The sequence below is a fragment of the Rhinopithecus bieti genome, unplaced genomic scaffold (assembly GCF_001698545.2).
Source record: "Rhinopithecus bieti isolate Rb0 unplaced genomic scaffold, ASM169854v2 scaffold_49434, whole genome shotgun sequence".
NCBI classification, from domain to species: Eukaryota; Metazoa; Chordata; class Mammalia; order Primates; family Cercopithecidae; genus Rhinopithecus; species Rhinopithecus bieti.
In genome coordinates this window covers 63,514-74,314 of record NW_016819387.1, presented here as the reverse complement: position 1 = coordinate 74,314, position 10,801 = coordinate 63,514, and the positions used below count along the sequence as shown (strand labels likewise).

Sequence of the window (10,801 nt, the reverse complement as noted above, 5' to 3'; positions counted from 1 at the left end):
CCAAGAGTCTGGGTCCCCGGTCCCCGGTCCCAGAGGGGCAGGGCTAGCGTGTTTACCCTGGTCTGGCCAGAGCACTTCCTGGGGAGGTGCCACAGGTGAGCTCGGTGGAGGGGTGGCAGGAAGTGGCCCTCCTCCTCCGGGCCCAGTGCCTGCCCCTGAACCCGGGCAAGGCCTGGCTTCCTGGTTTACGGCCTTTGCAGTTTGATCCTGCAGGTTGCATGCCATGATCCTGCTCCATGCATGAGCTTGCCCTGACCCAGAGCTCAGGGATCACACACGCCAACCCCACGGTGCACCCTTGCCCTCACCCTTCCTGGAAGCAGAGCTGGGAGTGGCCAAGTGGGAAACAGGCGCTGGAGGGCACAGCCAGGGGGGGTGTCCCTCTCCACTCCTGAATGGGTGCCTGTCAACACGATTCTGAGTGCAGAGCCTACCCTCAGGAGACGGTACAGGATGGTCTCTCAGGCTCCATCCACTCCGGGGCCACCTGCAGCCATGGCGTTCCCTGTGGAACAGGTGACCACTGCCTGTGCGCCCACTGAGACTGGAGGTGTCAGGATCCATTAACCATGAAGGTAACAGGTCTCCAGCCTTGGAGAGGAGGCCCTTCCCTGGTCTGCATGGTTCATGGGCTGAGTCCTTCAGATGGCAGGCACGCCCAGCCGGTCCTCTGCGAGTGCAGGCGCTGGTGAGGGAGGGGGCCCAAGGAGCTCAGGCACTGGCGTGTGTGGTTCTGCTGCAAGGGCGCAGGGGTGGGAAGCGGGTCCTGAGGGCTGTCCTGCAAGTCAGCCTGCAGGTCCTCACTGTGGCCTCTGGGGGTGATATGCAGGTCAAAGCAAGTCCGCCCAGGACAACGGGGTGCTCTTATCGCTTCCACGGAGACAGGCAGGAAAGTCTGTCCGGGTGCTACAGCCACAGCCACCCTAGCTGAGAGAGCCCCAGTGGAGGCCCAGGACAGTCCCGCAGCCTCCTGCCCTCAGGAGTCCACCGAACGGAAGGCGCCCAGCAGCCAGGGCCCGAGGGCGAGGCCAGCCAGGAATTGACCAGCTGGCAAGCAGGGTGTGCTCTCTTGAAGGGTGGGAGAACCGGTGATGGGGTCGGGGAGGTGGCCATAATTAGGAGAATTCAAGGAGGCATACACATCTCTTTATTTACAAAATGCGGTGAAGAGAAAATATCTATAGATATTAGGATGTGATTATTCCAAACATAGAAAACACACAATAGAACCAAATGAAGGGAAAGCTACTATTAACAGCTTAGATACTTTTTAAGGAGAACTTACAGTAAATCTGGGAATGGGAAAAAAAAATCACAGAGCTAGAATTTGTTTAGCACTCAGTGCAAAAGGCAAAAGTCGCTAAAACTGGAGTGGACGGAGGCTCAGAATGTGGGCCCCCGCAGCTGCTCTCTCTCCTGCAGTCCCATCCCCGGCCTCAGCCCTGACCTCTCCTCCGAAGCCCCTAAAGGGAGGAGTGTGGCTGAGATGGAAATTCTCAAGCACCAGAGCTGTTGGCTTGTTTGCATTTATTGCTTTAGGAACCCAGAGTGCACTCTTGCCCCCGGGGCCTGCCTGCCTGTGAGGCAGAGCTGGGGGCACTCAGAGCACAAGGCCTACCCCATCCTGCTTCTCCAGCCGGACTTGGAAACACAGGTGGGGCCTGGCCACGGAGTAAACTGGGGTCTCAGAACACAAATTAGGACCATCAGGGAACTAGGGGGTGATGGGGGAGGCGGTGAGACGAGGCTTCTGTTCTGAAGGGCTCTGTCCTCCCTCTCAGCCCTGGAGGCCCATGGGGGTCCATGGAGGCCTGGCTGCTGAAGCCAGACCCCACTGACAGGGCTGAGTATGCGCTCCTAGGACTCACCTTGAAGGCAGTTCTGTGTGGTCCCTACCCTCCCTGCAGCTGTTCCCAACACCAGGGCCTCCAGCAGTTTGTTCTGCTCTGGCTCCTGCTTCCACCCCTGCCAGGACAGATGGAGCCATCCAAAACCATCGATGGACAGGCACTAGGAAAAGTGCCTTCCTGTCCAGGAATGGGGAGGTGACAGCTGGGGGACTGGTCGGGCCCAGGAGGAGGGCCCCAGTGTGGGGTGTTCTGGGTGCCCGCAGCTACCTGGTGAAGGCTGCAATGGCAACCACCTGCAGGACGGCCTCCAGGCCGTGAAGGGCCAGGAGTGTGGCACTGAGGGCCCAGTCGGCCCACAACACCAGGGTCTGCCAAAGCAGGAAGTAGGCAGAGAGGAGGGCGGTGCCGGCCGTGAGGGCCAGGCTGGCGGCCAGCGGCCTCTCAGCCTCTGTCAGGTTGCCCCTGGTACCTGGAGAACAGAGCAAAAGGGGGAGTGAAGGTGGTGGATGGTGATCCCCAGAGCCCACCGCCCACAGGTACCTGGCAGGCTGCTGGGACCAGAGCAGATCCTTGCCCTATGTTCCTCCGGGGCCCGGGGAATTCCAGGGAAACAGCCCCCATGGCCACCCAGAACTCAGGAGAGCCAGAGAGCATGTGCAGCACGGGCATGAGCCCCTCCTGGGGCAAGTGCCCCTGTAAAACCAGTGTGATCTGTCTCTGGGTCTTCTGGGTCGGCTGTGTGGGCGAGGGTGAATTTGGTTTCTAAAATGATTCAACTGCATCTGCCACCTTTTCCTAATTCCAAGTGGAACTGAAGGGATTTTTTTGAAAATTCGCAAAATATTTTTCTCTGGTCCAAGGCCAGGTCTGGAAAATTTCATGAATACGTATTAAAAACGAAACTGCGTATTTAGCAAACAAATGTGTCAGTCACTAGCTGAGCCCAGGTGCCTGGAGACCCTGCAGCATGCGGCACGCTTGGGGAGGGTCCCCGTTGGCCTAGCAGCCCCCAGCAGGGCCAGACAACACCCTGTCCCCACCACCTTGGGGCAGGCCCAGGTCCCCGAAGATCCGGCCAAGAACCGGGCCTCCGTGCAGCAGTGGCGCTCGCACCCTCCCAGCAGTGCCCACTCTGGGGGGCAAGCTGTAGAGGCTCCAGGACCATCTGTAAGTGCAGACAAGACACTGACGGCCGGGCACCCCTCAGTGGAATGGGCAACTGAGAGAACTCGCCTCCATCCTCCTAGTGTGTCTGAGGCCTGATAACAAGAGGAAGGGTGGGGGCCACCCTTCTCTGCAGCCTCGGTTCCTCACTGGACATCTAGCATCAGAGATGTATCTGTTTGTGAACAAGAGGGGTCCAAGATTCCAGCCTGGCAAGCGCAAAGCGCCCTGGAAGTGCCCACTGCGTTCCCCACGGTAGGGCAATGTTTCACATACACATGTGTTTAGGTGCACGTGTTATGACCATGAGCACGCAGACGGCTGGAAGCCTGCACCCCACTGGCCACAGAGGTGAGCTCTGGGGAGGGCAAATTTCCATGTTTTACTTCTGCACCCCTTGAATCTTGTACAAGAATATATCCTTGAACAAACTGTGGTTAAAAAAAGGGGAGTGAGGTCAGGCACTTTGGAAGGCCAAGGTGGGCAGACTGCTTGAGCCCAGGAGTTCAAGACCAGCCAGGGCAACATAGTGAAACCTTGTCTCCAGCAGGGAGCGGTGGCTCACACCTGTAATCCCAGCACTTTGGGAGGCCGAGGCGGGCAGACAACGAGGTCAGGAGATTGAGACCATCCTGGCTAACATGGTGAAACCCTGTCTCTACTAAACATACAAAAAATTAGCCGGGCGTGGTGGCGGGCGCCTGTAGTCCCAGCTACTCAGGAGGCTGAGACAGGAGACTGCTGTCAACCTGGGAGGTGGAGCTTGCAGTGAGCCGAGTTTGCGTCACTGCACTCCAGCCTGGGCGACAGAGTGAGACTCTATCTCAAAAAAAAAAAAAAAGAAACCCTGTCTCCTTGTCTCTACAAAAAAAAAAAAAATTAGCCAGGCATGGTGGGGGGTGCCTATAGTCCCAGGTACTTGGGAAGAGGGGGAGGGCTGAGGCAGGGGGATTGCTCGAGCCCAGGTGGTCAAGGATGCAGTGAGCTGTGATTGCACCACTGCACTCCAGCCTGCACAACTGAGTGAGACCTCTCAAAAAAAGTAGGTCACTTGAAGGGGCTGCAGACTTGGGGATCCCTAGAGCTGGACTCGGGAGGCTGGGGGCTCCCACCCCTCTAGACTCTGCTGCCTTTTGGGACCTGGCAGAACTCTCCAGGGCTCTCTCCTCCAACAGCTAAGGCCAAGGGGAAGGGGGTGCTGGTGAATATTCCAGAGCTCCGGATGTGGTGGTGGGCTGGGCTTCTGATCTCAGTGCCATTAACCAGTGACTTCTACAAGACACACTTCCAAACACAGTCTCTCCCAACGATGCCCCCAGCGTTGTCTGTCTCTGGGACAAAACTTCTCAATTAATACTTAATGACACTGTAAGGTGAGCCTGCAAAGCAACTGGGTAAGCAGTTTGGATAAAAAACGTCTCCGAGAACCATACTATAAAATAATCACTATTGAAAGGCTGTGGTAACAGATAGCAACTCTTAGGACAGGTTCTTCACGGTGTTAACGTCCACTCACCCAGGTATAACCGCACCGCTTCCAGAATCCCCATCAGAAACAGCAGAGCAAGATCAAGGACCAGGTAGTGGTGAGGACAGCTGAATACCTGACCTGGAGAGCAGAGGTGCAGACGGAACACAAGTTACCTGGCACAGCAGCAGCAGCCACCTCAGCTTGCCTTTTCCTTTTCCTTTTTTTTTTGAGACAGGGTCTTGCTCTGTCACCCAGGATGGAGTGCAATGGCGCCATCTCAGCTCACTGCAACCTCTGCCTTGTGGGTTCAAGCAATCCTCTCACCTCAGCCTACTGAGTAGCTGGGACTACAGGCGCCCACCACCAAGCCCGGCTACTTTTTGTGTTTTTAGTAGAGATGGGGTTTCCCCATGTTGGCCAGGTTGGTTTCGAACTCCTGACCTCAAGTGATCTGCCCGCCTCGGCCTCCCAAAGTGTTGGGATTCCAGACGTGAGCCGCCGCGCCCGGCCTGACTTACTTTTATATGTGATCATCAGGAGCGTGGCGAGGAAATACAGGGTGTAGTACGTTCCGCTGAGACAAAACAGCATTTGAAGGGGAACTGAAGAGAGCTGGTGAGTGGTTAAGAATCCTCAAGCTCAATGGGCCTGGGAGCAGCCTCCCAGGTGGCTGAACAAGAGGGGCTGGTTCTGTCATCTGTTTGGTGGCCACAGACACCACGGGACCACAGGGTCCTGGCAACGGCTCACTGCCCATCGGAGGCTTCTGCCACTGTGCTGGCTGCCAGTGGGGTCCCATGAGCTGGCAAGGCCTTTGTGGGACCCCCCTCCACGCCAGAACAATGCAGTCTGTGCACCGCAGCCCCTGCCCTTGGTGACTGTGGACTGGTCAGGGGACAGCCTCCACACACTGGCACTCCCAGTGATGTCACCCTGACTCTGGCCCCAGTTATGAGTTAGAGAGAAAAAATAACTTTGTCATTTTCTTTTTTTTTTTGTTTTTGAGATAGAGTCTTGCTCTGTTGCCCAGACTGGAGTGCCGTGGCACAATCTTGGCCCACTGCAACCTCCGCCTCCTGGGTTTAAGTGATTCTTCTGCCTCAGCCTCCTGGGTAGCTGGGATTACAGGCGTATACCACCACACCCAGCTAATTTTTTGTATTTTTAGTAGGGACAGAATTTCACCATGTTGGCCAGGCTGGTCTCAAACTCCTGGCCTCAAGTGATCTGCCCGCCTCAGCCTTCCAAAGTGTTGGGATTACAGGCATGAGCCACTGCGCTCTTCAGAGGAAATATATTTCTGTTTGGGGGGACTTAAGTATCTATTAGCCATTTCCTGAGCTGTGTACATTTCCTATTTGTTTATGCTAACATGAGTCTATGGGGCCAGGCACAGTGACTCACGCCTGTGATGCCAGAGCTTCAGGAGGCTGAGGCTGCAGTGAGCTGTGATTGCCACACTCCAGCCAGGGTGAGAGCAAGGCTCCGTCCTTCAAATAAAATAAACAAACAAAAATAAAATGAATCTAGGGACATTCAAAGTGAGGAATTTCCATCTTCCTGCCACGACTGGCCGGGACAGAGGCAGGTGGCCATCCTCTTCGGAGCCGGGCAGTCTGGCGTGCTTAGCCACTTTGTGCAGGGCTGAGCAGGTAGGGGATGGAGCCAACACAACTGATCCAAGGAAGTTACATCAACTCTCTAAATCTGTCAAGCAACACCCTCCTCTCCAAAGTGGAATTACTAGACAGAACTTAAGGAAAACGTGGGGTGAGGCCGAGCGCTCTCTGCGTGGCAGCAATTCGGGCCTCTGGGTGCTGTCCTGGAGGGGCACGCAGCAGGATACCACTGTGGAGAAGCCTCTCCCTGAAAGAGAAAGGGGCCGTGAGCAAGGCCCGACAGCCACCAGGAGGCTTTCCTGGGGCTCGCTCCACACTGATAGGAACCACCCCTGGTTTATTCTCTTTTGATCTCATATTTGTAGAAAGCAGTAAACATATACCGTGGGCCTGCCCCTAGGTATCTCCCGTGGCTCTCTAGCCATCCTTCAACGAGGCTAGGAGTCTCTGCCTTTCAGAACCTGAGGCTGGAGACAGCGAGTACGGGAGGAACCGTGGTGGGAAGTGAATGCTCCACTTCACCCTGGGCCAAACCCAGCTGGCCCTCAGGGAAAGCAGCACCCTAAGCCTACCCAAACCGCAGCTCCCCTCGTTGTCTGTGGCTTCTCTGTATTTGCCACACATATATGACTAATGAAAACCTTTTCGGCCGGGCGCGGTGGCTCACGCCTGTAATCCCAGCACTTTGGGAGGCCGAGGTGGGCGGATCATGAGGTCAGGAGATCAAGACCATCCTGGCTAACATGGTGAAACCCTGTCTCTACTAAAAATACAAAAAAATTAGCTGGGCATGTTGGCAGGCGCCTGCAGTCCCAGCTACTCGGGAGGCTGGGGCAGGAGAATGGCGTGAACCCAGGAGGCGGAGCTTGCAGTGAGCTGAGATCCGGCCACTGCACTCCAGCCTGGGCGACTGAGCGAGATTCTGTCTCAAAAAAAAAAAAAAGAAAATCTTTTCTGACTTAGGTTGTAACAAAACTTTTTTCATAATTTATAAGAGACATTTGCTTTCCTTTGGAATTTTATCCCCAAACATCCCTCCAAAAATAAGAATTTTCAAAACTAGCAATGCAGCAGTCCAATCTTTTTATCATGCAACCTCTTAGGCCTTCTCCCACCCCGACCTGAGATGACAGGAAGCCCGAGGAGTGAGTGGAGCCTCTTTCCGCATTTTCGATTCTGAGGTTTTGCATATGAAGACTCCCCTGACTCATCCTGGATCCACGGTGACCTGGGTCGGACTAATTGTCTGAAAAGGGCTCACGCTAGTTGCATATGTGATATGTGCACGTCTCTACATGTGTAAATACATCAATATAGATCTAGAATTGGGCAGAAACCTCTCATAAAAGGAGGCTCAAGCTGCACTGCTGGGCGGCAGGCAGGACAGCAACCTGAACACAGCCTCTCTGTTCCATTTCCACTTCAATGCCAGGGAGGGCAGGACAGAAACCTGGCGTTAGTGAGATTTTGTGGCTGATCCCACAGCTTCTTGAGCAGATCTGGGGCCTTCTGTGCCAGAGTTTGTGGAATCTCACATGGGCAAGCGTCTTGAGTCGGTAAATATAGGACATCGGCATCAGAGACTCAGAACTGGGCTCCTGAAAGAGGCGCCACAGGCTGGAAGCAGGAAGCCAAGTGCACGGCAAACCGCGTTGCATCGTGTTACCGGCAGACCACTCTTTAAACCCGATCTGTTCTTTTCCAGGCCCTAGCTAAACCAGGCTACCTAAATACCTGTCATTATCTGGGATGATTTCGCATTAATTGGGGTTCTTGTCCCTTCTGTTCCTTTTCTTAGAGGTTGGCTTCTTAAACACTTCCAATGTGTCTGCTAGTTGCTCATTGCTACAGATTGAAGTTGTGGCATTTGGGGGAAACTGTATAAAAGTCTTAAGTGATGTAACATTTAAATAATTAATATGAAGGGCGGCTATAACCAGCTGTTACAGGGCGGCTGTTCTAACAATTCTAGACCTGCAGGAGCTCATTCTGACTGAACGTAGCCCTGGCTTTCAGGACATTTTTGGTCAGTGATTTACTGTAATCACAATGTGGCTATGAATAGCTGTGTCAGGCGAAGTTAAACATGGAAGTAAAAGAGAACAAATGTTTTCCCTGATGTAACCGACAAGGTGTGTTACGAGATCTTGCTCTGGTATACACTTAATTTTTTTAGAGACAGGGTTTTGCTCTATTGCCCAGGCTGGAGTGCAGTGGCGTGATCACAGCTCATTGCAGCCTCAACCTCCTGGGGTTAAGTGATCTGCCAGCCTCAGCCTCCCACGCAACTGTGACCACAGGCTCCCTGGGGTAATTTTTTTTTTTTTTTTGAGACAGAGTTTCGCTCCTTGCCCAGGCTGGAGTGCAATGGTGCGATCTTGTCCCACTGCAACCTCTGCCTCCCTGGGTTTGAGTGACTTCTCCTGCCTCAGACTCTCATGTAGCTAGGATTACAGGCATGCACCACCACACCAGGCTAATTTTGTATTTTTAGTGGAGACGGGGTTTCTCCATGTTGGTCAGGCTGGTCTCGAACTCCTGACCTCAGGTGATCTGCCCTGCTTGGCCTCCCGAAGTGCTGGGATTACAGGCATGAGCCACTGCGCCCAGCCTTCCCTGGGGTAATTTTTAATTTTTTTTTTTTGTAGAAGGGGGTCTCGCACTGTTGCCCAGGCTGGAGTGCAGTGATGTGATCACAGCTCACTGCAGTCTCAATCTCTTGAGCTCAAGTGATGCACCAGCTTCAGTCTCCCACGTAGCTGGGACCACAGGCTCCCCGGGCTAATTTTTAATTTTTTTTTTTTGTAGAGTGGGGGGTCTCGCTCTGTCGCCCAGGCTGGGGTGCAGTGGCGCCATCACGACTCACTGTAGCCTCCACCTCCTGGGTTCAAGCGATCAGCCAGCCTCAGCCTCCAAAGTAGCTTGGTCCACAGGGGTGCGCCACCACGACCGGCTGATGTTTACAATTTTTTTGTAGAGAGAGTATCTTGCTATGTTGCCCAGGCTGGTATCAAATGATCCTGCAGCCTCGGCTTCCCAAAGTGCCAGGCTTACAGGCGTGAGCCACTGCGCCCAACCTAAACTTAATTTTTAACCTAATGAAAATACACAAACCTGATTACTAGAGGCTGCCCTGCCTATGGAACGGCCATTCGTTATTCCTTTAAAACAAAGCACCTAATTTCCAGAGAACGCGCTCGCAGGTCTGGCACTTCAGCGCCCGCGTTTGAGAGCTCTGGCTGCACCCGCAGACAGCAGAAAGCGGCCCCGCTGCAGGACGGCCGATTGACTGCTTTGGTCTGTCCCTTCCTCCCCTCGGAGGCGAGTCTCTCACGCAGGACGGCTGCGGCATGGGCACCCGCGGTTTCTTTGGCGAAGGTTCCAAGGCTACCGAAACCCCGCGCCCATCCTGCCCACGTGTCTTCACAAAAGCCACGCGCGGGACAAGAGCTGTCGGGGACCGGGTCCCCGAGAGCCGCTCCAAAGCCGCTCCGCACCCACCCTGCCCGGGCCCAGGCGCCCGCGCGCGGGCGAGCTCCTCGGGGCGCAGGACGCCCGCCACCCAGGCCAGGCCGCGCTTCTCGATGGGGTGACGGAGCTGTCTCGCTCACGTAGAGATGGTAGCACAGCCCCGTGTGCGCACCGAAGACGGAAACCGGATTGTACCACAGGGAAACGCCGCGCCCGCCGCGGCTAGCCCGGAAGCCCCCACCCGCCCGAGCTCACCTCGCCGCGCGGCCGCCATCTTACCCGCCCCGCCCGCCGGTCTGTCGCGATCCCGGCAGCCTCTCGGCCCGCGCTGCTCGCGCTCCTTCGGCCATTTTCGCGTCTCCTGACGAAGGGGCCCGACCGCGCCGCGTTTCGGGAGCGGACGTCCGAGCCACGGCCGAGGCTCGATTAGTCCGTCCGGCACCGCTCGGGCACTTTCGGAAGGGAGGAGGCGGAGAACCGAGGTTCGGGAGCATTCGGGCTCGGGGACATTCGGCTCGTCTCGGCTCGGCCTCGGGCTGACTCGGCTCCCGCCGGCAGCGGGAAGGGGCGAAACCCGCGGCACTAAGCTCTGTCTCTGAGAGGCAGAATTGCGCCGGGCGCCGGCGAGAATCTGCCTAGAGCCGTCCAGCCCTGTCGGCCGGGGACAACAGCCGTCTCAGCCTGTTAGGCAGTGAGGAGAGCCGGGGCTCAGTCTCTCGGAAGCCCTCGTGCAGACTCGGACCTATTCGGACTGACTCGGCTTCCCACTTCGGGGAGCTTCGACCCACCTCGGTTCAGGACTCGGTCTCGGCTCGGCGGCTTCGTGCAGGTTCGGCTCTTATTCGGGCAGCCTCGGTTCGCCTCGGCTCCGCTCTACGGGCAGACTCGGCTCGGGTCTGCTCGGCAGCTGGCTGCCTTTTCGGTCCCTGTTCGGGCGGCGGCTTCGGGCGGCGGCTTCGGGCGGCGGCTTCGGGCGGCCTCGGCCCAGCTCGGGCGTCCTCTTCGGGCCCCGCTTCGGGCTCAGCGACCGGTGCTTCGGGCGGCCCCGGACGGCGCCTTCGGGAAGGCTCGGCGGAGTCCGGATGGAGGACTCGGACTCGGCGGCAAAGCAGCTGGGGCCTGCTAAGCGGGCAGCGGTGGCGGCCGCGGCCGCTGTGGCGGCGGCGGCCGCGGCCCGCGGCGGGAGCGAGGCGGAGGAGCCGGTGCTGAGCAGGGACGAGGACTCC

General features: G+C 56.5%; 2 protein-coding genes across 2 annotated transcripts in view; one reads left to right on the top strand and one right to left on the bottom strand.

Moving 5' to 3' along the window:
• Positions 1-1,124: 1,124 nt before the first annotated feature.
• On the bottom strand, positions 1,125-10,084 carry TMEM80 (transmembrane protein 80). The gene is given in 6 exon segments (XM_017858939.1): positions 1,125-2,319; positions 4,531-4,623; positions 5,004-5,097; positions 6,332-6,351; positions 9,831-9,903; positions 9,905-10,084. Coding segments are annotated over 6 exon segments (651 nt in total). The 5' UTR covers positions 10,070-10,084; the 3' UTR covers positions 1,125-2,113.
• The window catches only part of DEAF1 (DEAF1 transcription factor), a 48,616-nt gene continuing 47,668 nt past the window's right edge, over positions 9,854-10,801 (top strand). Inside the window, 1 exon segment of the mRNA XM_017858938.1 lies at positions 9,854-10,801. Coding sequence (XP_017714427.1) covers positions 10,658-10,801 — 144 coding nt within the window. The 5' untranslated portion in view covers positions 9,854-10,657.